This window comes from Ictidomys tridecemlineatus, chromosome 10 (genome assembly GCF_052094955.1).
Source record: "Ictidomys tridecemlineatus isolate mIctTri1 chromosome 10, mIctTri1.hap1, whole genome shotgun sequence".
Taxonomy (NCBI): domain Eukaryota; kingdom Metazoa; phylum Chordata; class Mammalia; order Rodentia; family Sciuridae; genus Ictidomys; species Ictidomys tridecemlineatus.
Window position 1 is genome coordinate 13,002,350 of NC_135486.1, and position 27,749 is coordinate 13,030,098.

The 27,749-nt window shown below is 37.6% G+C and overlaps 1 protein-coding gene and 1 long non-coding RNA gene across 2 annotated transcripts in view; one reads left to right on the plus strand and one right to left on the minus strand.

The window, feature by feature from the left end:
• LOC144367132 (uncharacterized) overlaps nucleotides 1-27,749 on the minus strand; it is a 202,199-nt gene that overhangs the window by 27,309 nt on the left and 147,141 nt on the right. The window lies entirely within an intron of this gene.
• The window catches only part of Xpr1 (xenotropic and polytropic retrovirus receptor 1), a 172,492-nt gene continuing 156,798 nt past the window's right edge, over nucleotides 12,056-27,749 (plus strand). Inside the window, exon 1 of the mRNA XM_078022430.1 lies at nucleotides 12,056-12,340. Coding sequence (XP_077878556.1) covers nucleotides 12,272-12,340 — 69 coding nt within the window. The 5' untranslated portion in view covers nucleotides 12,056-12,271. The remainder of the gene's footprint in view (nucleotides 12,341-27,749) is intronic.

Genomic DNA, 27,749 nt, shown 5'->3' on the forward strand with positions numbered 1-27,749 from the left:
TGAGGGTGACAGAGTGCATGCCTGGCATTTGGTAAGGTCCTGGGTTCAATTCCCCAACACGGCAAAAAAACAAAACAACACTATTTTCATTTCAAAAGACAGAATTAATATGCCCAAATGTTGACATCAGTTCCTTCTGGGGAGGAGATTTTTTTTTAAATGCTTCTTTGCACTTTCCTGTGCATTCTAAATTCTCTATAATTAGGGTGTATTAATTTGAGAATTGAAGGAAAAAAACCCACATTTAAATTTAGACATTCCCTGAGATTGGGAATGTCTCTCGCTCAGTCTCTCTCCCTTTCTTTCTTTCTTTGCAGTGCTAGAGATTGAACCAAGGGCCTCATGCATGCTAAGCAGGCATCCTGTCACTGAGCTACACCCCCAATCCAAGTTTTTTTTTATACTGGGAATTTTTTAATTGTACCCAATTTGCAACTGAATACAAAGACTGTTATGTAACCCAGTAGGACTTTGGGATCCCATTGCAAATTTGATGCCACTGGCCCAAGACCCCCACTCCCTGCAAGCTTTAGATTTTTTGTTTTCTAGAATCTGTCTCCCCCATTGCTTACAGGTTTTTTACTCTAGCTTAAGTTTCTGGTCATCCTAAGTGTTAAAAGAGAATCCAGATTCTGACAATTTGCTTCCAAAATAAGAATGGATCTATATGGATCCCAAAACTGTCATGCTAATCACTTCAAGAGAAAGAGAGGGGGGAAAAAACAACAACTTCAAACATGCATTAAAGAACCTGTTTATGTTACTATGTAGCATCTACTGTGTTAAGTGCTGTTAAGAAAGAATAAGGTTCCTGTCCCTAAGGAGCCAGCTGCAATTTGGGAAAGATTTTTTTCCTCCAACTTTAAAGCTTTGGCAGAAAGTAGTGATTCTTCTTTGATCAAGACATCTGTGAGACTAATAAAAGACAAAGCCATGTCAACGTGAGCTACATAATGGCCTGCAGCAATTTTTATAGCCTGAATAAAAAGCAAAAAGTTCTTTTAAGTAACCCAAACAAATAATCTAAACCACTATTCCCTAATCAGTTTAATTCGATAACAAAACAACCCTGTCTTTTACCTTTTCATTCTTTGTGGGGGTTGTGTTGTTTGTTTTGCTTTTTTGGCCAGGGCTTACTGCAGATAACAGAAAACCACTCTAGCCATTTCAAGCAGAAAGGGCTGAATACAGGGAATTAGCTGCTTACAAATTCATGGAAGGGCTAGACGGTGGGCTGCCAGATGAGAAATCAGGAAGGCCCTAAAAGGGACTCCTGGCTCCAAAGGGGTGTTGTTCCTCTTCTAGTCATAATGCCATCCATTCCTCGTAACCTGAGGTCTAACTTATAAACTCCACCACCTCCAACATAGTAATATAAAACACTAGAGAAAGAAAGAGTAAACAAAGGAAATTCATTACGATATGCATAACAAAACAAGGAAAGAAAACTGGGGTCCCTCAGACAGATCTTATTTCTGCACCTGCTCCGAAGTCCATAGTTGAGATTATAAATTTCTTCTACTCCCTTCTCATGTTCCTCTTTTACCCTCAGCCAGCACTGCAGCTGCTCATGTTCTTTACCTGACAACTCAGACCTTCATCCCAAGGGGTTTGAACTCTTGGTAATTTTGCTCTTGGGCTGGTTTACATTCAAGTATTTTACCACCAGACAGAGCAGCATGAGAGGGTGCCCTGGAGATTTCCCTTGGGTTTAGACTCTGATGCATCCATTTCATTTTCATCTGGTTCCCCTTGAATATCAGGATCACTCGCTCTAACACAGGGAAGTCCTTTTACTTGTTGACTTAGCGTCATGAATAACCCCTACCTGCCAAATGACTGCCTCAACTTCCACTTTAATGGAACCATTGTTGAATCTCCAGGATGGAGCAATCTTTCTCAGGTTATTAAGCCTTCTAAACCACAAGAGATCCAAGAGCGATAAGAAACAGACTCCAAAACTTGGCGATTGGGTTCTTATCTGTAATAATGGAAGGTGATACTACCATTCTACCATTCTACTTCTTGGTTTCCAGTCCCTTCCATCAGATTGGGAGTAACCACACCATATATCAGCTACTGGTTAGATCATTATCCCTTTCTATAGCACAGCACCCCCCAACATTAGAGTGATGTTTCCTTGTTGTACCATGGCTGAGTATTCAATGGGTTATTCCATCATTCTGTAAGAGCATGTGCTTGGAGGTGATGGGACACGTGGTGAGACCAGTGAAATTCATCTTTTCTTTCTCTTCTTTGTCAGGAGCAATATTGAATGGAGATTAAGGGCGTTCACAGACATATTACTGATGCAAACATAGCTGGCAGAAAAAGGCAGATCCACGTCTAGAACCAGTATCTCTTCCCTTGAGGATAAATCACTGCCTCTGTCCCCCCACCCCTATGATGGAAAGAGATCAATGTAGTTAACCTGCTACTATGTGTTTGACTGGTCTACCTCCCCCACTCGCTTCAATTAGGGCTCAGCATTGGTCCCTGTTGCTGTCAGGTTAGAAAATTACACTTAGCCAGAACAGCCTTGGTAAGGAAAACCCCTTGCATATCCCTTCTACTGTGGCCAGTTTATTTATGAGTTCCTTGGCCAAGCCCCAGGGGGTGTAAAAGGGGCTGATTGACATCTATAGAAAATCATGCTGTGTATCTGATTATTGGATACATTCTTGGCAACAGCTATGGACAAATTTCTTAATCCCTATGACCCATCCAGGGCTCTTGGCAACAAATAGGAAAATTTGACTTTGTTTACTTAAACAGAAATAGATTTTATTGGATAGCTTTGGGTAGTCTGCAGTATTAATGTGAGGGCAGGTAAACAAATCTAAGAAAAAGGTGGAAGCCAAGGAAAGCTCATAGCCAAGGACAGGGCAGAAGTCAGGCCAGAGATAAGTCAGGGTAGTTCCCTACCTTTGGCAGTTAACTTCAGACACTCTGCTATTTTCACTGCTGGACACTTAAATGAGTTTCAGCTTCTGAGAATATGCTCTTCTTACTGCTGTGTCTTTGGGTATTTCAACATAAGGCAAAATCTGTGGCAGGAGCATCTGTTTGGCCAAATCTGGGCCACATGCTTCTTGTCAAGGGCTTAAGATAGGGACATATGCTCACTTTAAGCTTAGTAGGAGCTGGGGTCTTGTCTCCCATTGAGACTTAGGAGATAGGAGATCCCACTACCTGGAAAGACAACTCCAGGGTGAGTTCTAAAGACAGCAAAAACGAGGCACTGAGGAACTCAGTGAGACCCTGTCTCTAAATAAAATGCAAAATAGGGCTAGGGATGTGGCTCAGTGGTCAAGTGCCCCTGAATTCAATTCCTGGTACTACCCCACCCCCGAAAATGACAGCTCCAATGTAGATAGCCAAGACCTAATGAATGTCTTCTATATCATCTAAGTCTCAGTTTTCTCATCTGTACAATGGAGATAATAATATCCTTTTAAAATCCTTGTCCTTTGCTATGATATTTATCTTAATATTCTTTTATCTTTATCCATTGCTATGAGGATTAAATAATGCCCATGAAATATAATAAATCTTCCTTGTTAATGTTTATGTTACCACTCCAATGTCTTTATCTCCTTATGCTGAAGCTACTTTCAAAATTCCTAACCTTGGATCAATCCCACAAGTCCTTTCTCTTAACCCCTATTCTGGAATACTGGAATAACTAGGAAACCATCCCAGTTGATTTTACTACAGATGAGGTTTCCAAACTCAAGAGGCCCTTCAGGACTGCTCTCATGCCTCCTGCTCAAGCAAATGGATGAATTCCTCCGCTTTTGAGAGGAAAGGGAGGGTCTAAATGAAACCTCCCTGAGCTTCCCTCCTATGCATGGAGTACCTCTACTACTCCCTGTTTGCCCTGGTTATTATTATCAACCCTACCTCCAAGCCTGAAATGATGTCAGGTTTTGCCTCCTTGTAAGGGCCTTCTCTGAGCCCTTGCTTGACCATTCATCTTTGGCTTCTCCCCTGCAGCTGGCAGGGTCAAATGCTCCAGACATCTTTTCATGCCCATTGGACATCACTGGTCTGAGGTTATTAAAATGGAACTCTCGTTGTAGTTTGATTAATGAAGTTTTATAAAAATTAAAAGTAGTACAGAAAAGTCCAAGGAGTAAAAATCACTCAAAATCTCTAACCCAGAGAAAATTATTCTGAACATCCTTCTTGAGTCTGGTTACTAGTTAAACATATGGGTATGTTATGTAGAGAAAACTTATGTCTCTTTTCTTTCCTGTATAATCATTTTTTTTCTTTCCACACCGAATCATTCCTATCAGATTGTATACATGCTGTTATTTCTTCCATCTTAAAGAAAAAAAAAAGACCTCTATTATTACATTCTAATCCTGCTACCACCTTATTACTTTGCTTCCCTTTATAAAAACATTTCCTGAAGGAATGATCAATTTTCACTGCTTTGACTTCCTCTGATCCAGTCCTTTTGTGGATTCCTCCTCATCTTCCCAAACTTTAAGCACAAGAGTGCCCCAGGGATCTGTCTTCAGAGCTCTTCATTTTTCTATCCACACTCCCTCCCTGAATGATCTCATGGAGTCCCATGGCTCTCAATACCATTTTTATCCTGTTGACTCATGAATTTATATCTCATCCAGGGCTTCTCGGCTCACCTCCAGACTCCAAGTTGTCTGACAGGCATCCCTAACACATTTCATCCCAAAATGAACATTTGAGTTCCACTCTCCACCCCAAACAGGCTCCTTCTGCAACATTCCTCGGCCCCATTCTTCAAGTTACCCTGGTAAACGACCTTGGAGTAGACCTTGATGTTTCTCTTTTACTCACATTCTACATCTAACCTACCAGCAAATCATATTTGCTACACTTTCAAAATATATTCAATTTCCATCTGCTTCTCATTACCTCCACTGTTTACCTCCTGATCCAATTGCTATCATCTCTCATTTTGATCATTTTAGTAGTGTCCATTGAGTGTCTCTGTGTTGTGGGTTGACTTGTATCCTCTCAAAAAGATATGTTGAAATCCTATCAACATATCCCTAGTACCTGGGAATGTGATATTATTTAAAGATAGGGTCTTTGCTAATGTAATAAAGTTAATATGAGCTCTGAATTAGAGTGGGTCCTAACCCAAGAAGACTGATGTCTTTATAAGAGAAAATAGAGACAAGAGGGAGAATGCCCTGAGAAGACACTGAGATACACATAGTCAGAACGCCATGTGACAACGAAGGCAGAGATGGAGTTATGCAGCAGCAAGCCAAGAAATACCAAGGATTTCCAGTGACAACAGAAGCTCAGAGAAAGGCATGAAACAGATTTTGCACCAGAGCCTTTAAGAGAGCACAACCCTGCTGAATTCTTCTTCTTTTTTTTTTTAATTTTTAGTTTTGGATGGATAAATACCTTTATTTTATTTATTTGTTTTTATAGATTGAACCAAGTGCCTTATATGTGCCAGGCAAGTGCTCTACCACTGAGCCACAACCCCAGACCCCCTGATGAATTCTTTTTTAAAAAAATATTTATTTTTTTAGTTGTAGTTGGACACAATACCTTTATTTTGTTTATTTATTTTTATGTGGTCCCAAGGATCAAACCCAGGGCCTCACACATGCTAAGTGAGCACTCTGCCGCTGAGCCATAACCCCAGCCTCACCTACTGAATTCTTGACTTTGGACTTCTAGCCTTCAGAATTGTGAGAGATAAATTTCTGTGCATTAAGCAGTTTGTGCTAATTTGTTAAGGCATCCCTAGGAAACAAATACACTTTGCCATCCTTTTCTCCTCTGAAGACTATTTTCTACCACACAGCAAAAAAAATATATATGACTTATCTGATTGATGCTATCACTCAAAAAGTCTCCATTTCTTCAAAAAGTTAAACATAGAAACACCATATGATTCAACAACTTCACTGTTAGATATGTGCCCAAAAGAATTTAAAGCAGGGATTCAAGCAGATACTTATATGCCAATGTTTATAGCAGCATTATTCACGATAATGAAAAGGTAGAAACAATTCAAATGTTCATCAATGAATAAATAGATGAAGAGTGTGTACCTCCATACAATAGCATACTACTCTGCCTTGAGGAGGAATGCAATTCTGATGCATGTTACAACATGGGTAGACCTTGGAAAGACTGTGCTAACTAAACAAACACAAAAGGATGAATATTGTATAAATTCATATATATGAAGTACCTAGAATGGGCAAATTCATACAGACAGAAAGTAGAGTAGAGATTGCTAGGAACTAGGACATGGGGAAGTGGGGATAGCGAGTTATTCTTTAATGAGTGTAAGGTTTTAATTGGTGATGATGAAAAATTCTGGAAATGGATAGTGGTGATGATTGTACAACATTGTGAACATGTTGATCCAATTGCTATCATCTCTCACTTTGATCATTTTAGTAGTGTCCATAGAGTGTCTCTGTAGTGTGGGTTGACTTGTATCCACTGCCATTGAATGTTACACATAAAAATGATTGAAACCGTAACTTTTATGTTATATATATAGGCTGCAATTTCTAAATGCATTGAAGTAAGGTGGCACCTATAAAGGCAAAAAAAAAAAAAAAAAAAAAAAAAAGATCCCCCCGCAACACACACACATCAAATTTCCAAAAATCCAAAACAATTTTCTTCCTTTTTTTTAATCTCCAAAGGCTTCAATTCACTTTGAGCCCAAATCTTTATCTTGGCCTGTAAGATCCTAAGCAATATGGCTCCTAATTCCCTGTCTGACCTTCTCTTTCTCCTTGGAACACTAACCACACTGGCATTCTTGCTGTTCTTCCAACACTCTCAGCACTTCCTAGTTTCAGGGCCTTAGCATTTGCTGATTCCCCTGTTTTGAATTCTATTCTCACCTCCCACTCCCATCTCTAGCCCATATTCACATAGTTTTCTCTCTCCCTTCCTTCAGATTTCTGATTAAAAATCACCTTCTCCTAAGGCCTTTCTCGACTACCCCATATAAAAACATATAGAAACCTCTTATCCCACCCTTTTTCCTCTTAACATGTGTATCTCATCTAACCTGCTGCATAGGGTTAATTTGCTTATTGTATGTATTCTCTCCTTTGACAGCAAACTCCATGAAGTCAGGAAATTTTGGATGCTGCTCCATCATCCACAGTGCCCTGAAGAGTGCCTGGTAAGTAGTTGCTGCTCAACAAATATTTGTTGATAGAACGAATGAATATTATAATTTTTTTTTTTTTTGGTGATGGGTATTTAACCCAGGGCCTTGTGCATCTAAGCAGGCACTCCACTACTAATTCATCCTTAGATTAGAAGTGCTCTTTCATAACTTGCAAAATAACCTCATTCCTTAAAAACAAACACTTGAGATGTACTTAATCTAAACTGTGTCAAAATAAAAGTATTTCTAAAAATTGCAGAATTGAATAGTAGTTTGAAATTTCATTTGTGAATCCTTAGTTAGCCCTCCCTACCCGCCCCTCGCCCCACTGGGAGGAAGTGGAAGTTAGTACTCTGGTACCTTTGTTCTGAATGTTTTTGATTTGTAGAAAGTTTTGAGAAGTGATGTAGGTGGAACCTTTCCAGAAGAGTGTTCAAGGAGCACATGAAGTTTTGCATGTGATTTTTGGGGAGTCACAGACCATCTGAAGTTCATCTCCTGAATCCTATTTGGTTTATAAGTCTATCATATTTTAAAGCTGGACTGGGCCCCAAATAATTGTGACTAGGCTGTATTTTGAACATGATGTTTACTTCAGTGACACGGTAGCTTATCCAGCTTCAGTGGGATGTGTACATTAAGATTTGATTTATCTGCAGGTCAGTTCCTCACCTTTCAGCCTGATCACTAGTTTTGTTTTTTCAAGCAACAGTTTAACTTTATATTTATCACACATAATTCTAAGTTTTAAAGCAGTTACTTTGTGGTAAGTATAACTGTTCTAAAACTTAGAATTATGTGTGATAAATATAAAGCATTCCAACTCAGCACTTAAGGATTTCTAGATTAATTGCTGAGAGATTAAATGCTATTACTTCTCACTCCTGGTCATCCTACAACATGTACCAGCATAAATGCAGTTTTGGATCTTTGAAGACAAACCACTGTTCATTGCTTAGCCTTCTGTGATCCTTCATGCTGTCTGGACCATTTTTTTCCAGAGGTTATTAATGACTCTCAACTTGTTAAACACAGTGGCTTAGAAGTCACCCTCCCTGACTTCTCAATGACATTTGACTTATGGATCACTGCCTCCTTTATGAAACTTTCATCATTTTATGGCTTCCTTGACACTACTCTCTCCAATTGTCTTGCTGCTTGTTCTGAACATATCTCAGCCTCCTTCCCTGGCCCATCTTCTCCATTTGGCCCACACCAGGATCCTCTCTTAGCCTCTTCCATTTCACTTCCAATACTCTCTCCTCAAGCAGACTAAGCAGACTTAATTATGACTTAAATGTGAATGGCTCCCTAGTGTTCAGTCTTAACCTCTCTTTCTAGAGCTCTAGATCTGTATATCCAACCGGAGTACTCCATGTCCCATAGATTCCTAAATATTTAATACATCTGATAATGCCCCCAACCTGCTCTCTACTTGTATTCCTTATCTCAGTTCATAGCAGCCGCATCTACAGTGTCATTAGAGTCATATGTCACATCTCCTTCAGTTCATTACCATGATGGACCCGAGTTGTTACATCAACAATCACATAATGTAGTGTTCAAGACCAAGGACCCTGGAGTTGAGTTGCCGGGGTTCAAACCCAGATGTACTACCTGCTAGGTAGGTGATCATGTGTAAGATGCATAACTTCTCTTTCTGAGTTTACTCAACCCTAAAGTGAAGATAATGATAGTAGCTACCACTGAGGGTTCTTGTGAGGATTAAACAAAGTTTGCATTTGCAAAGTTATTAGGCCAGCACCTCCTACACAGTGAGTGCTTATGAATAAATTGATCGTGGGTTTGTCCCAACTCTCCTGTATCCATCACACAGCTGACAGAAGTTTTTGAGGGGCTACTTGTTATCAAATGTTCAATTAGGGGCCAGTCATCATGCTAAATGCTTTATATGCATAATTTCATTTAATCCTTAAAATAATCAGCAAGGGATGTGTACTAGTCCCCATTTGAGAGACGAGGAAACTGGGACTTTAAGAGTTAATGAACTTTAACCAAGTCTCAAAGCTTGTAAATGCCAGATTTAGAATTTTAACTCAGGTCTGTCTATTACCAGAGTCAGTGTTCAAAACTAGAAAGTTACACTATATGTACCGCTTTCCCAAGCCTGCATTAGTCGCTTACCATTTAAACTTCTTCAAAGACCTCTATGCCTATGCCAATCGATTCCTTCACAATTTTGTTCTAATTCACATTTCTTGCAACTTCCCTCCATGTGGTCTGCCCTTCCCTTCTTCCCTTTTTTCTTTTCTTCCTCCTTTCCCTTGTTCCTTCAACACTTATTGAATGCTTGAGTGTCAGGCAGTATACTAAATTGTAGACAAGAAAAATAAGCAATTTGTCTTCAAGGAGTGCATGGTCTGATACAGATTATTAATGACAATATATTGAAGGGAATACAGTAGGGTGATGTAGGAGCCAGACTGGGGAAAGGGACAAAGTAGGAAAAGTTTCACTGAGGAGGGGAAATTTTGCTACCTTAAATGATATTCTAGTCAGATAACTTCTTGTCATTCTTTTTTTGTTACCAGGGATTGAACCCAGGGGCACTTTACTACTGAGCTACATCCCCAGCCCTTTTTATTTTGAGACAATAGGACCTTGCTAAATTGCTGAGGTTGGCTTTGAACTTTCGATCCTCCTGCCTTGGTCTCCCAAGTTGCTGGGATTCTAGGCATGCACCACTGTGCCTGGGTTTCTTGTTAAGTCTTTTCACACTCCTGGCATCTTACCTTTTGTTTTTGAGATCTTTGAGGTGTCCCTTTCCTTGTCAAATTTTTGTCTAAGCCTGGATTTCAAAATCACCTTCCCTGTGATACCACTGTTTACTTTCTGGTCACCTGGACATTTGTTTGCTGAAGCAATTACAGAATGTATCACATAGTAGCCTAGCTATTGATCTATATGCCCACCATTTGACTAGATTGTGATTTCCTCCAAGGAAAAGACAGAATCTTAAACGTTTTCAAACTGTCCTTCATTCTCAAAGTAGAATAACTGTAATATTATAGTACTTAATAAAGTTTTATCAAATGAATAATTATTTGCCTATTCAAAAATGGAAGTCTAAACAAAAAGCTCTTCTGATTCAAGTAAAACTATGTGGATAGTCTTTCATAGAATGAGGCATGATGCTCTGCAGAGAGTGGGTATTCGATAAAAACCATTCACGTTATTTGATGGTTTTGTTGTGAGATATCTGAAATATTGCTAGGAATAAGGAATATTCTTACTAAATTTACTTGTGGATAAATTATAATTTTCATGTCTATCGGTGGCAGGGCTCTGGATTAGGTATGAGAAAAAATAAGAATTATTGGCTTTAGAGCTAGTATTGAGGATTTCCTTTTTCCCTTGATTGAGCCACGGATCTGTGTGAAATTAAGGCATGCAGATATTATACTGCTGGGTGCAGTGTGCCATGGTCTATAAAGGTTGCTGTAAAGAGTCCACATTTTAGATCATATCTGACTAAAGGCCCAAGAATCTCTCTTGTTGCTGGCCTTATTCTGTCTTCTGACAGAAAATGACACCAGACAGTCATTTTCCTTTTGTGGTGTGCCTCCATCCTGGTAGCTTAGCTCTCTCTTTTGCCTGTGTCCCAAGATGTTCACCCCCAGTAGAAGGGAATTTTTATAATAGGGGGCAATACGAGGCTAAAGTGAGGGGAGACTTCATGCTTCTTCTCCTCATCTTTTTCTTCTTGTTTTTGTCCTTCATTACTCTTTCACTAGAGAGTGAGGCTTTTGTATAATAAAAACCCAGAAAGACTCAAAGCCTATGCCTATTTTCCATCATGCCTCATCTTTCCCCTGAGGAAACAATTGCAGAACTCCCACTGGCATAAATTAGTGGGGGAGAAAGGGGAAAGATACATGGAGGAGGTGGTGGGAGAAGTCAATAGCAAGGATTTATATCTCAGGATATTGTTCCAGGCACAATACCCTCCTAGTAAATCTTGGGTCTCATTAAAATTGTGAGAATTAAAAGTCAAAGTACATGTAAGGGGTTTAGAGCAGTGGTTACAGGGACAGTGTCCAATAAATGTTAACTATTATATTATCCAGGGTTCCTCCACCCAGGGCGGGACCTGGGTTTCTGTCTCAAATAAGGCCCTTCTGGACAATCACTCCCACATTCAATGTAGTGCTGAACTGCATGAGTGATCTCTTCCCTGTGTTTCCCAGGGACACAGTTAAGCCTGGGAATTAGGTGGCTGGGCCAATTCTGGTCTCACTAGGGGTGGGCTAGATACTGTACTTTTATGGAATTCTCTTTCCTCCCAGCATCAGTTTTCCTCTTAACCCTCACTCCCAACCATCCAGAAAGCTCAGTCACAGATCTAGTTGGTGTCCCCAGTACTGGTTGGATCCAGGTTATTACTAGCTTTTTGGTAGCCCTGGGACTAAAAATTACACTGAAATTCGGAAGCATCATGTACTTTTTGGTGTTGTTTTTAAATTCAACAAGCATTTTTTGAGCATACATAATACTGTTTCTTTAAATACATTTGGCCCTTACCTGTTTTAACTACTCAATTTGGATTAATGCTAATACTTCCTTGAGGGTTTTATGAAGAATACGTATTAAAATAGAAAAACATTTGCACAGTTCTTTCTTTGCAAATATAAACGTCTTGCGTGGATTATCGTTGCTACAGTATTAATATTAATTACAATAACAACACTGATGCTTCACAGGCAGGCGGCACAGAGCAGCTGTAGGCCAACGAGAGCCAGACGGAAGAGGTCAGGGGAGGTGCCTCCAGTACGTCCGGCCCAGAAGGGGCGGAGAATTAAGGAACTCACCCAAGCTCCGCCCCCTACCCTGCCCCTTCGTCGGTGCGGCGTAGGCGGTTACCATGGCGATGACGTCTGGAGGGCGGGGCGGGGCGGAGCTATGGAGAGGAGGAGGAAGATGGCGGGAGGGCGGCTCTGAGGAGACCTCGGCGGCGGCGGAGGAGGAGAGAAGCGCAGAGCCGCGCCGCGCCGGGGCCCATGTGGGGAGGAGTCGGAGTTGCTGTTGCCGCCGCCGCCGCCGCCGCCGCCGCCTGTAGCTGCTGGACCCGGGTGGGAGTGAGGGGGAAACGGCAGAATGAAGTTCGCCGAGCACCTCTCCGCGCACATCACTCCCGAGTGGAGGAAGCAGTACATCCAGTATGAGGTACCGGCGGCGGCCGGGGTGTGGGAGGACTCCGAGGGGCCACCATCTCGCCAGTCCTGACCTCCACCGCTGCCTTCCGCGCCTGCTGCCTCCCTGCGCCCGGGCGGACTTTGACCCGCTGCTGCGGGGAGCCACTGCGGCATCCCCGCCGCGGCCGGCCCCGCTGTCCTTCCCCTCCCCCGCAGCCCGCTGCCGCCGGGGTAACGGATATGCTGGCGGCGGCGGGAGGAAGGGCACAGCCCGGGCCGGGGCCGGGGCAGGCTAGTGGGAGGGCGAGCCGCAGGTGGGGGAGTCGCGGTGAGAGGGCAGCCCCGGGTTGCCGCGGTCCCGCGCTAACCTCCTCCCGGCTCACCCTGACCTCTTGTCCCCACCCTGGGCGAGCGCCCCCTCGACAAGGTTAGGTCTCGTTTCTCTCCGCTCACCTCTCACCAAGGAATCCTGCTTTTCTGAGATTAGCCCCTCCACTGATTTCCTTCATTCCACCGAGCCGAGCGCTTGGGCTTTCCCCCGCTTGGCCAATGTTGACAAAGGCTTTGTAACAGGATTGAAACTTGGTTTAAATGTATATCACAAATGCAGTGGTTATAGTTTACAGACGTATTGTAACCAGCGATTCGGTTTTGTTAAGACAGTGGCTTGTCTTTTTACTGATTGCATGAAGTGTACAGAGTAATCACACATCTTTGGTTTGGGCTCTTAGGTTGTTTTGGATGAAGGAAAGAATGAGGGAGGAAAAATTATAAAAAAATTTCAGTTTGTCTGCTGTTTTTGTTAGCTAGGGAGATTATTACTACATTGTAAACACTGTATCTTACCTATGTATTACAGAAATTATGCCCCCCTTTCCTCCCAGATTCTGTGATAACAGCTCCTGGAAGGTATTCATTAGTTATAAGGAACCTATGTCAATACAGGAAAAAGTAAAGATAATGAAACCATTTATATGTTTAGAATATATTTATATATTTAGAAGGTAAGATACCTGAAGGGCTTTAAGCATTGCAATAGCTTATTCTCAGTAGCTAGTTCAGCTCCTGGATAGAGAAAGACTTATCTGTAACCTCCAGGAATTCACATTTATGTTATGTGCAGGAACAAAGAGTATAAAATCAATATGAATACATATATACTAGCCAGATTTTATGAATCGAACTACTTTAGTTTTCTATTTAATTTTTATATAAGTTTAATAATAAGATGTTTAGGTAACAGCAGTGAGTTCATTTATTCATTTTAATAATTGAATAAGATAGATAAAAAGATGTAGGTAGGTTAAACAGAATCTTAAAGATTTTAAATTTACTTATAACAGAGTATTTGATAATTATCAGAAAAGAATGCTCTAGAATTATCAATGCCTTCTTGTCACTTAATTTTCTTGTAGTGTTTTGTGACCACATTTTGTAAGAGAAGGGGCTAACACTTCCATCTGTAGAGTTGTTGATTTATTGTTTGTAATATGTTCGGTTAGTTTTAAAACCTTGGCTAGAGTCCAGATGATGAATTTTATTGAAAGAAGGGTATTGGTCTTCCATCTTTCTAGTAGTAATTTTCAGCACCACTGCCAGTTCTTCATAGAGGCTTAGGACATGAGTATGCTGAACCACAGCTTATTCTTGTTACATAGTGTGGAATGCTTGATTTGAGCAGAAGTTACAGTGGCTGGATATTCTGTGATTCATTTTAAGTATTTCAGCACTTCACTGTTTCATAGAATTAATTTGGAATATCTGGAGCCAAAAGGAGAAGCAAAAGATTTAGTTTGAAAATGGAATTAACTCTTGATTTGTAATGTCAGCTTTGTACCTAGAGTAACCTCATTCACATATTCCATTTGGATGCTATTTCTAAATGATTACTCTTGGTTGGACACATAGGGACAAAATTCTTGAGCTTATGTGTGACTGCATTATCTTTCTGAGGCGAATTGTATTTTTTTTAAAATTCACATATTGTGGATAATTTGCTTTCAGTTATAATTACTTGAAATTTGATTCTATAGAGAGTTCCTACTGTGTGACCCCTTAACTTACTGTTTAATAGGCAAAATTAAATAAGGGGCATTTTTCTTTTAATTGAAATAATTAGAGAAATTTGTAGAGGGTTGGAATCTTTGTGTTGTATTGTTTCTGAAGAGTTGATGCTGTTCCTTTAAAAACAATAAAGGGATATGAGTGAGCACATTTATAGGTTCCAGGAATATGAGCAGCTTAGAAGTTTAGGGAAAAAGGACTTGGCTAGAGAAAAGGACCTTCTCATAATTCAGTGATACGTACTTTCTCATGTCTGAACATGATGCTCCTAAAACACATTTAGTAGAACAAACACTTGGATTTGTTTTTCAGGCACTGGTGATGACATTTTGGTATACTACTCTTGATTTCTAGCCTAGGCTGCTTTCTAGTGCTGTGAACCAATGTGACCTATTCAGCTTCTTTGGTTTTTATGTCATCTTACTATTTTAAATATTACTTGAATTAAGCAGAGCTTTAGATAGAAGCTGAAAATTTTGTTCACAACTATAATTTTATGTAATAGTTATATACAACATTTTATATACATAGCGGCATAATAAGTGCTAGTTCTTGTGTTTGTTAGCCTTGATACCCTGGGACAATTTTTTTGTCTTTCCAGAACTCTTTTCTATTAAAAAAATGAGTATAGGACCAGAAGTTCTCTCTTCTGTTTCGTAAGTTTTTTACTTAACTATTTTGTGTGTGAGAGAGGATGGGTCAAACCCAGGGCCTCACACATGGTAGGCAAGTTTTCTACCCCCAAGCTATATCCCTAGATTATTTTATTTTGAGATAGGATCTCACTAAGATGGCTAGGCTGTCTTGAACTTGTGCTCCTCCTATCTCAGCCTCCTGAGTAGCTAATATTATAGGCATGCATCACCACACTTTTAATGGATTGTTAAAATTATTAACAATTGTAGCCCTTCAATATCCTGAAATTATTAAAAGTTTGTAATTTAAAATGTGGAGTGCATGGATTAGTCTTAATAGGAAAATAATAAGCATAAAAGCATAAAAGAATAGAACAACATGAAGAAACCATGTAAAGAAAATTTATTTGCATTTATGAATAATTTTTATGAAGAAACAACATAAATGAGCAGAGACTATCTGTTTCCCAGCAATATATTTGATTATACATCTCAACATATAAAATAGAGGGCTGGGGATATAGTTCAGTTGGTAGAGTACTTACCTCACATGCAGAGTTCAATCCCCAGCAACACACACACACACACACACACAAACACACACACACACACACACACACGAATATGTCTTTATCAGATTTTTTTGATTTAGAATCAGCGATTGTGTTTTTTAGAGCTCTGTAATAGATTAATCAAAATTAACTTAGACCAGTTTCATCCAAATAGACTAGTATGACCATGTTAATATTTTACAGAATATTAGCAAAAGAAGCAAACATATTTGGTGACTTAAGTGGCTGACTTGTTTTCTTCCCTAGGGTCCTGTGCTTTTTTGGTTTCTCAGGAATCCAGAATGTTTTTTTTTTTTCCCCCCAGTGTATACTGTAGTTGTGTAAGATAATAAAATGATGAGGCCTTTACATTACAGAATTTTAGAGCTGAAAGGGAATTGAAAGATTGTTTACCTCTTTGTTTTTCCAGGCAAGAAAACTTAGGTCCAAAGAGGTTCAGCCATTTGGTTAGTGTATGGCACCCTCACCCCACTATGCGCACTGCCCCCAATCATGCAACACCATGCGCACCCCTCCCCCAACACACACACACACACACACACACACACACACACACACACATACACACATACACACATACACATACACACACACACACACATATACACATACACACACACACCTAGTCTCTTTGGCTTTAGATGTGTAAGCATCGGGAGTCAGGTCACACTAGCTGTGTAACCCTGATTTAATCACTTTCTCACTGGCTTGTTTAAGGTTCATCTATAATGCTAAGAGAACTAAACTTGATGATTTCTAAGCTCACAGACTCTTATTATCTAAGGACCCATCTAACTTTAAATTTTTGTGCTTTATTATAGTTTAATCATGTTTGTTTCATGAAAGGGTAGAACTTAAAGGATTGTTTTATAAATCATCTTCTTAAGTTAATAAATACCCTTTAAAATTTTTTTTGATGAGGTTTTGATCTTAAAGCTAACCCAATGAAACTCTTTTAACTTAAAAAAGGCTGGTCTTTTTTTTTTTTTTTTTTTAATTGCAGGATTTGGGAAAGGAGAGATCCTGCATAAACTGTACTTTCTTATTTTTAAATATAAGGAAACATTGAAATAACATTATGATTTTCAATTATAGAACTCTCCCATGAGGCCAGTTGTGTTGCAGGCTTCAATTTCTCAAAGGTATTATGTTGATTAGTTAGGGTTAACTTGCCTTGCTGGAACTTGTTTGAAATTTCCAGTTTGGCCACCCGATGGGGCACAAGCCACACTTTTTCTCTAAGGCACTTCTGCAAATGAAAGTACAGTATAGTATATTTAAGATAACACTTGTAAATGACTATGGTAGTGAGATGTCTGGCATTTATAAATGTTTCTTACATGAGTGAATGAATGTTGTAGAGATAGGAAGCTGTAACTGTTCTTTATTATCATTGTACTCGAGGGTGAGTATGCTAGTAAGATTATCCTTGTCCATCCATCCCTGAAGGTTGGTTTTGGATCAACTTTTGGGTGAAGGCCCAGATCATAAGAACCTAAGAATCTTATTTGACCTGAGGTGACCATGGAAAAATTAGTCCTGGCTTCAAACTTCGTCCTGTTCTGGAAAATATTTGTGAGACTGATCGAGTCATACAAGTGATTTCAGGTATATTTGAGTTGAAGGTCCCAAAGCAGTATACCCAGTACCTCCATGGAATAAAATAAGATAGTATTAGAACTGTTCACTTTATTTATTTTTATGCATATGGAAAGGAAGAAATAAAATTTCACTAATATTTAGCAAGTGGATTGATTTAGTACTCTTGCTAAGGAACCTATACACAAGAATTCTGAGGGAAACAGGATTGCCCATGTTTTTCTTACTTGTTCTCTTTCAGCAGATAGCAATTAATCCAGTAATGGGAGCCTAATTAAGTTAATATATAAATATTATTAAGTTTTAACCAAACTAACCTTATGAAGTGGACAAAACTTAAAAAGTCCCTGTAAAGAAGTCAAAACAAGGGCTGGGGATGTAGCTCAATGGTAGAGTGCTTGCCTAGCATGTGTGAGGCACTAGGTTTCCATCCTCAGAACCACATAAAAATAAATAAAGCTATTGTGTCCAACTACAACAATAACAACAACAACAACAACAACAAAAAGGAAGCCAAAATAATAATATCAATAATACCAAGCACTAGAAAACAAGAAGACAATAACAGAACTGACAGTTCTATTTCTAGTACTAGCTTTTGGTCATCCGAATTACAGATATAAACAAGAACATTTTAATGCTAAGTTTACTGAGAAATTTCAAAATTATGAAGACATTAGGATAACTCTGAAATAAAGTTACATCCACTGTCATCCACAGTTAACTCCACTCTGTGTTATATATTATGAATATTCTGCCTTGTAAGGTCTAGTTTTCAGTTCGTATCCATTATAATTAAGTTCAAAATGGACTTGAATTTTGAATTAGACCTTTGAAATACTTTGATAATCTCTTAGATATAAAGTATTTTTGTATTATTTGTGAATGAAAGATAAAAATTATTTTATCCTTGTTTCATCTTTGTAAAACTTTTAACTTAAAAATTCTTTATTTTGGGCTGGGGCTGTGGTCAGTGGTAGAGTGCTCGCCTAGCACGTGCGAAGTGCTGGGTTCCATCCTCAGCACCACATAAAAATAAATAAATAAAGTAAATATATTGTGTCCAACCACAACTAAAAAAATTTAAAATTCTTTGTTTTATAGCATACACAGTTGTAGATGGGTATAAGTTATGAATAGATATACATATACTGGAGGTGCATAATAAAATTAAAAAAAAATGGGTAGGCATGTGCCATAATAGAAGTTTGGAAGATGTTGCCCAAGATTAACCAAAACTGGTTTATGGGTTGCCTGATGTTGAATCGTTTTTTAGGATTGAGAGAGAGTTAAAAGTTACTAGGGTTCTCTTGTCCAGTGTATTTGCTTTTTCAGATCTTTTCTTACTGAGTAAATGCAAAAAAAAAGCCAAGTACACAAAGTTTACAAACAAAAATCTTAAAAATCATTTATTCATTCAACAAATATTTATAGAACTTTATTATTTACTATATAGGCTGATAGATTCTGGCTCCCCCATAACCTTAAAAAATAGAGGAAAAAATGAAATACATATGTGTTTTTCTGGTATTGTATTTCAGTCAACTTGGTGTTTTCCAAAATTTAAAATGGTGTAGAACAAGAAGATGGTCGATTAGGGACTTGGAATGTGTTTATACATTTTGATCACTATTGTAAATGATGCTTATATATCTTGAAGTCTGATTTGTTTAGTCAGATTGAAATATGGCCATCTATTCTTCCTGTCACCAATATAGTATATATTCAGACAGATCAGAAAATCCTTTAAAAATTGTTTATTTGATAGAGGCCAAAGGAAGATATAAATAATCTTATTTTGTAAACATAACAGTTTTCAAATTTTCTGTAATAAATCAATGTTTGTTTATTTTTGTTGCTGAGAATAGAACCCAGGGGTGCTCTACCAGTGAGCTATATCCCTAGTCCTTATTATTTTGAGACATGATCTCGCTAAGTTGTTGAAGCTGGTCTTGAACTTGCATCCTCATGCCTCAGCCTCCTGTGTTGCTGGGATTATAGGTGTGCCCCACCTGCATCTGACTCCCTCAACAAGGTTAACATGTTGATTAAGAAAATAGTCTTTTATTGAAGGTGTCCTGCAGTATTATAAAGACCTTAGGCTAGAAATGTGGAGATAAATCCTAAGATATAGCTCTGATATTGACTTTTCACAGATGGCTAGTGGACAAGTGATTTTTTTGAAGATTGAAAGACTGGAATATAATCATAGAGGAAAGTGGGGCATATTTAGATTTTTGTGTGAGTTACTTATTAGGCTAAATTGATAAAGTTGTAATTTCACAGAGTATGTGCTTTGTGGGCTTTTTTTTTTTTTTTAAAGAGCAGTAAGAGTAGTGGTTCTCAAATTCTTTCCTCTCAGAACCACTTGAAATTCTTAAAAATACTGAGAATTTCAATGTCTATTAATATATACTCTATTAGAAACTAAAACTGAGAAATGTTTAAAACACAAGAGCAGGGTTGGGAATGTAGCTCAGTAGTAGAGGGCTTGCCTAGCATGTCTGAGACCCTGGGTTTGATTCCCAGTACCACAAACAACATACATACATACACACATACAAATACCATTTTAAGCAACAATAGCAGCAACAATAAAAACCCCACAAGATTATTCAAGCACACCTTTTACCAGCCAGTAGAATCATAATAGATGAAGTTGTGGTATTATTATGAAAATACTTTTGACATCTTTGATTCCATGAGAGGGTTTTGAGGATCCCAAGGGAAGTTTGGAGATGTCATGAAAAATCCTTCTCTAGTTCTATGAATCCCATAAGAGGTAAAAGAAACCATAGCAAGAGGATTTTCTGATACCTTTTCCACAGCAAAGAACAATAGAGAAAAAAGTTGGCTTATCGGGATTTCATCTGATTCTTAACTCTACTTTTCTTTCTTTGAATTGAATTAGCAGAAATGTGGTCAGCTTGTCATTAAGGAGAAAAGAAATAATATTTATTGAGTGCTTAGGAACCAGGTGTCATCTGCTTTACATTATGTTATCTTCATTTAGTCTTTACAACAGTTCTGCAGGATAGATATTATCTTCATTTTACTTGAGGAGGTAACCCAGACTTAGAGAAATTAGTTAATTTGCTCAAGGCTATACACCTAGTAACTAAGTAGAGCCAGAATTTGAAATCAAATCTGTCAGACTCTAAAGCTCTTGCTTTTGTACAGGAATGGTAAATATATATCAGTGGTGGTAGTAGTGGCAGTAATAGCCGATTATTTTTATTTACTTATTAAATATGTTTTTAGTTGTAGATGGACACAATACCTTAATTTTATGTATTTATCTATTTTTAATGTGGTGCTGAGGATCGAACCCAGTGCCTCACACGTGCTAGACGAGTGTGCTAGCACTGAGCCACAACCCCAGCCCTATTTTTATTTTTTATTTTTGAGAAAAGAACTAAAGCTGTTTATGCAAGCTTTTTATATAGGTTGTTATCACTGTTGTAGAAGAGGGAGACTGAGTCTTAGAGACATTAAGTAACAGATTATGTTGATACTGCTAATTGTGGACAGTAGAATGAGATTGTAAGAGCTCCTACTATTAAGTCCTACATCATACTGCTTTATAAAAAGTAAATAAACCATCTCTTTATAAATATATGCATTTAGGCCTGTTCCACCTGTTCTCAAGCACCACTGACTGTTCTGTAGCATCTGTTTGGTAGGATGGTGCAGTAATGGCTGGGTTATTTTTAGTTCCAGGTCTTAGCCTGCAGGGTTTGGAAGGTGTTACAGTGTGGTCAGTAGGATAGACTTCCCCTCTGTGACTTATATTTTCCTTAAGATTATCATAGTAACTATTACTGAACAAGTAACTGATAGAGGACCTTATGAGGATGAGACATAAGAAAAAGGCAATGAGATGTAGTGATAAGGGTGAAAAGAGGAAGCTAACAGTGGTTAAAGCTGTTGCTGTACTATAGTTGTGGCCTTAGGATTATAGGTCATGGAATGTCAGATCTATAAGGAACTTCAGAGAATATTTAGCTCAATTTTCCTTTTTTACTTTCATGGGAAATATAGGACAATTAGGTTAAGTGAATCAGGTCACGTGGCCTAGTTAGTGGTTGAATTAATACAGTCACACTGGTTCATTTTATTGCTTATTAATTTATAGCATATGTTAGTAGGTTGATAACACATTCAGACAACAGACTCTAAATCTAGACTGCCTGTGTTCATATTTCAGCTCTACCAACTTATTAGCTGAGTGATTTCAGGCAAATCATTTAACCTTTCTGTACCTCAATTTCCTCATCTGTAAAATGGGAAAAATAACAGTACAGTACTTATGAGACTGGTGTGAGGATTATATGGGTTAAAATGTGAAAAGTTTTTAAAGTAACGCCTGGTACATAGTAAAAGCAATATATTTGCTATTAAAATTATTTCTTATATAGAGCTCAGTGGCATTACAAATTGATTGGGAACATTATTTATATGAGAGAAATGAGGCCTTTAGGGTGTTCAATGTTGATTTTCTTGGAAAATAGTTTTATTGATTTTGACTAATATTTCTGCTTATGGGTATGTTCATGTTAATAAATTGTTCTTAACCTTTTTGTGTGTGGTAAGAAAACCAGATGAGAACAGTTATGTAGCTGTTATCTTGGTCACAATTAGTTGTCCAGTCATTTATAACTTGTATTCATTTTGATTATAGCCTGTGTCTTTGAATTCTTTTCTTTAAACAGGTGATATTCAGATGTGTATTCTTAAATATAGCTTAAGTGAGTTATTTGAATTTTTCAGGTATATCTAATTTTAGTTCTTTTCAATTTTCTAATGAAAATTTAATATTTAATTCTACAGTTAGTTTTAGAATTGCAAAAGACTTTCTCAACCCCTTTGTTTTATAGATGAATAAATTATAGAGGGCAAGATATGTGGTCAGTCTTAAAATTAGCTGATAGCAAAACCTGGTATAGGGGTATTGGTCTTCTGCTTACTGCTATTCCTTGCTGAGGCATATTACTGCCATATAAACATTCCTTTGCTTTTAAGTTTTAAGAATAAATTTTCTTTGTAAGACTCAGTAGGGATTTGAATGTTTTGGTAAATGATTGCTCAAATACTCTGCACTAATACATTTATCTGAATCTAATCATCCATTAGATCACATTAGCAATATAAAATGGTTCTTCTGTATGCTAATTAAAAGACTGAGTGAATTATGAGATTCAGATGCCAACAGTGTTATTCTTTATTCACCTACATAGAATTAGCCATTCTTCTATTTAGGTATGGTCACAAGTAGAAACACATATTGAGGAGACAGAACTAAGGAATTATGGTAAGGTTTGAGAAGTCAGGTAGCAGTGAAAGGAAGATTTGGTTATACACCTGTGTTATACACTTGGTTATACACCTGTGTTTGACTTTTAGCACTGGTTACATGTGTTACCCCTTATATCCTAAATTGCCAAGCCAAAGTCAGGGCAAATACGTCTAGAGAATATCAGACTGTGTATTAAACCTGCTTATTAAGTATTCATGAATGTTTATTGGGTGTTCTTTCGTGGCAGCCATTTTACATTTAATCTTTACCCTCTAAATTAGGTTTTGTTATCCCCCTTTTCAGAAGACCCTGAGTTTTAGACTAAGCTACCCAAAGTCATATAACTAGTAAGTGGTAGAGCCTAGAATTCAAACACAGATGTGTCTTATTTCATAGACTGGGTTGTTAACATGCTTTTATACTGTTGAATCATGATAGGTGATAGGGAGATAATAAGTGAGGTTTAGTCCTTGTATTAGAGGAATTCTTAACTTTGGGTTTTTGATCATAGTTTGTTATGGAGGAATAGCTAATTGATTTTGCCCTAGAAAGCAAAGCATTTATATTGGAAGTATCTATAGTAATGGTATATATAAATTGGATACTAGAGATTGAGTGTGATTCTATCACATGGGTAAGAGGAAAAAGGACATTGGGGGCAGTCTAGATGGAAAGAGCAAAGGCATATGTGGAAATATCCAGACATGGTTAGGGAAATCTGGTTCACTGGATATGTTGAAGAGCCAGCAGAATGAAGTTGGAAAGGAGCTGGAAGGATCAGGGGGATAGGGCTTAGAATATTATGTTAAGGAGTTTAAACATTTTCCGTAGAGGGTTTTAAATAAAAGATTAGGGAGAGGAATCAGTTCAAAATAAGATGTATGATTTTGGAGAGATCGACATCAAAGACAGAAAAACCAAATAGTATATCCTAAGATAATGAAGGCTTAAATTAAAATTTTAATAGATTTTTATATGTACTTTTTCACATTTTAACATTTGAAATCAGATTTTCTTCCAATTAATGCTATGTCATAGTTAAGTTGGTAAACTTTTTTCATTCTTAGAAGTATATATATCCAACAATGATGTAAGTTACTAGTAGGATCTTAGATTTGGTGAAATGTGTTAGTAACAATATATAGCATCTCTTGAATGGTTACTGGGTGTCAGGAAGGTAGTAGATACAATCATCCAGCATTTGTCACATTTAGTAACTCACATGAATGTGATCCTTACAATAGGCCTGTTGATGTATGTTTATATCCCATTTTATATAAAAAAATATCATTTAAGTAATTAGGCAAGGTCACAGTACTAGTTCGTGGTGGAATCAAGATTATGAACCAAGGCCTGTGCTCCAGATTCTAATCTTTTATCATTTTGTAGGTTTTCTGTGCTGTGGTTCCATTGAGGTAAGAGAAGGGTTGAAGGGGAAGGATAGATTTAAAATAAATTTGGTCTTCAGAACTGTCAGAACATTTGCTACAGGGACTAATAAATACTCATGGAATTTGGGTAAAAGGTACTATTTGAGATCAGCACAATTCTTGAGAACATCCTTGAGAACTGGCTTCCAAGAAGCCTCATAGAATATCTTTATCTTGGTGAATTCACTGTGGTTCAAATTCTGATTAGAATTGGTCTTTTCAGTGACTCTAGATTGATGGGCTTGGGCAATAGTATTTAATAAGTGATTTACTGAATGTTATTAAGCTTACAAGGGAGTGATGTGCCAGTTTACTAATTCACAATGGGAAATGTACCTAGCATTCACATTCTAGGCTCAAATGTTTTTCTTATCACCAAGTTATTTCCCTGTTCCTTCCACCAACATACAAGAGAAGATGAATGATAACCAGAAAGTGACTGACTAAGTATGTGATTAGAAAGGGAGAGTTAAGCACCTGCTTACGTAATGTTGTCTGGCCAAGGTCCTATGGTGTTTGGATGGGTCAGGTTCTTGATGGGATATCTTTTTCCCTGGATATAACACACACACACACACCATTTTCCCCATCATGTTAGGGAGAAATGAATGAATGAATGAATGAATGAATGAATGAATGAATTTATTCATTTTCATCATGTTGGGATTTGAACCCAGGGCCCCATGCATGCCAGGTAAGTATTTTACCAGTGAGCATCCTCAGCCCCTGTATGATGCTTTTAATGTGCTGCCATTCTTTTTGTTTTGAGACCTTCCTAACTCTGATCCCTGCCTTGTGTTTCTTTTTTAAAAAACCTTAATACTACCTGTATGGGTCCATACTGTTTCATAACTCTGCATGTATCTTTTAATATGTTGTATATTGCTTTTAGAGTTTAGTTGGACTTTGAAAGACTAATATGAATTCTGATTTTATTACTGTTAGATGTAAGACCTTTCTGAGCTTCAGATTCTATGTGTAGAACAGTGTAAATGACCAACTGTCTCAGCAATTGTGATATTGTAGGTATTTAATAAGCGATTTACTGAATGTTATTAAGCTTACAACGGAGTGATGTGCCAGTTTACTAATTCACAATGGGAAATGTACCTAGCATTCACATTCTAGGCTATATCTTGTAGGCAATAATAGTATGTTATTTTACTATCAAACCAGACCAGGCACTTGACTACTATAGGTTTTATCACTGGCAATCTTACTGTGTTCTTGATAGACAAACTATAGAATATAATGGAGCTTTCTGAGATACAGAAAATGTTCTGAATCTTCATTTTCCAGTATATGGCCATTAGTTATGTCGCTTTTAAGTACTTGAAATATGGTTAATGAAAGAGAGGAACTGAATTTTTAATTTTAGCTACTCAAAATTATAATTTTAATAGCAACATGTCACTAGCAGCAGCTACTGCATACCTCTAAAACTTAGATGGTTTACAACCATGGCAAGAAGAACAAATTATCTCAATTTAATTTCCTTTTATTGCACTGTCTCTTGTGTGATTACAATTTTTTTTTTTTTTTTGATTATTCTGGGATTCCTAGCATCTGTGACAGCAGAGGCCAAGATTCTAGGCCTTTCTGTGCCTGTTCATCTGCCTCGAACCAGGGTCTTATTTCTAAAATGTTGAGTAGTGTTTCTCAAAAATGAGTACACTGACTGGTTTGGATATGACAAAAAGAGTTTGCTGATAAATTCAGAACACAGTTGTTTTTTGCTTTCTTTTAGATTTTAAGAGGTTACGGGCATTGAGACAAAACATAGGTACTCTTTGTTGATAAATTTGTCCAACTAATGGTAAGGAAGATAGGATGAACTTTTAGGAATGAATAGAATAAAACAAAAAGTTCTTTCAGGTTATATGAGATCTTCATATTTGAAGGTGATAAAGTAGCTTTAATTTTAACTAAATGTGTTGATTAAATTGTATTTTCTTCATTTTACTGGCTATGACACTTTTTAAAAACCAGTTTATTTCTCCAAATCTTGGTTTTCTAGTGCCTAAAGTGGGGATAATATTTACCTTGCAAGATTATAGTGAGGGAGCTGGGATTGTGGCTCAGTGGTAGAGTGCTTTCCTAGTGCCTGCGAGGCCCTGGGTTCAATCCTGAGCACCACATAAAAATAAATAAAATAAAGATATTGTGTCCAGCTACAACTAAAAAAATAAATATTAAAAAAAAGACCGTAGTGAGAATTAGATGTAATAATATCTGAAATACAGGAAAGCCTGACTTTTGATACATTTTATAGTTATTATTTTATATCAATAAAAATAGCCTTGGAAATAACTTTTTGTATATTTAATGGATATTTGTTTTAGTATGTTGATACTCAATCTTTTTGTATAACCAAACCTCTTTTTGGGGTCATGCATTTTCTTGAAAACCAAATGATTGTAGATGGACATTTAGAATTCATTTGGTATGTTTTGAATATGGTTGGACCTCAGAGGTTTATGTGTTGAAGGCATGGTCTCCAATGTGGTAGTGTTGAGATGTTGGAACTTTTAAGAGGTGTGGCCTAGAGAAAGGGGGTTAGGTTATTGGGATCCTACCATTGGAAGGGATTAATGTCAATTCTCATAGGATGCTAATTAATTCCTATGAGAGTGTTATTATCAAAAGAGCTAGCCAGGTTCCTCGATGATTTACTGGCTTCCTTTCTCACCATGTGATTGTTTCCTCTTACATACACTCTGATCATGATACCATCTGCCAATGTTGTGATGTAACCAGAAGATCTTTACCAGAGCTCAGTAGTACTAGTTCCATACTATTGCATCTCCAGCATATTCATTCCTAAATAAATCCATCTTAATAAATCTCTTTTAAAAATATAGTTCTTACCCTTAGGTATTTTGTTACAGAAATAAAACTCACCATTGCCTCAGAAACTACATTGTGACAAAATGAGTCACTTTATTTCAGATTCTAAGAGGCACATTTCCCTCTTCCATATCCAAACACCATTAATATTGGATGTCATAGTTTAATTGTACATAAAATAATGATACCCCTTAACAATTAATAGTATCTTAGATTTGATTAAACAGTATTTTATTAATACAAACATCTTATATATTGTAATGCAGTAGCATATTTGTAGGAAACATTATTTGGCCAATAGATAATGGTTAGTTTATTAAAGGTTTGTAATGAAGTGGTCTGTTATGGCTTAGATATGAGGTATCCCCCAAAATCTCTTGTATGAGACAATGCAAGAAAATTTAGAGGTGAAAGATTATGTTATAACAGCCTTAACCTAACTAGTGCATCAATCTACTGATAGGGATTAACTACTGGCTGGTAACTGAAGGCGGGTAGGACATGACTGGAGGCTATGGGTTACTGAGGGTATTCCTTTGGGATGTATATTTTGTACCTGGTGAGCAAATCTCTCTTTCTCTCTTTTTCTCTCTGCTTCCTGATTGTCATGGCCTAAACTGTTTTCCTCCTCTACATCCTTTTGCCATGGTGTTTAGCCCCTCCTCAGGCCCAAAGCAACGGAGTTGGCCATCTATGGCCTGAGACCTCTGAAACCATGAGTCCCCAAATAAACTTTCCTCCTCTAAAATTGCTCATCATTTGGTCACATTGGCGAAAAAATTGACTAAAGCCTGCTCTGATACCCATTATATGGGTCTGGAGTTGTGGCTCAGTGGTAGAGCACTTGCCTAGCAGGTGTGAGACACTGGGTTCGATTATCAGCACCACATATAAATAAATGCATAAAATAAAGGTTAATCAACTTCTAAAAATATTTTTTTAAAAATCATGTTTATAATCACATAGGAGATAACTTTGCAGAATTTTTTTTATTATT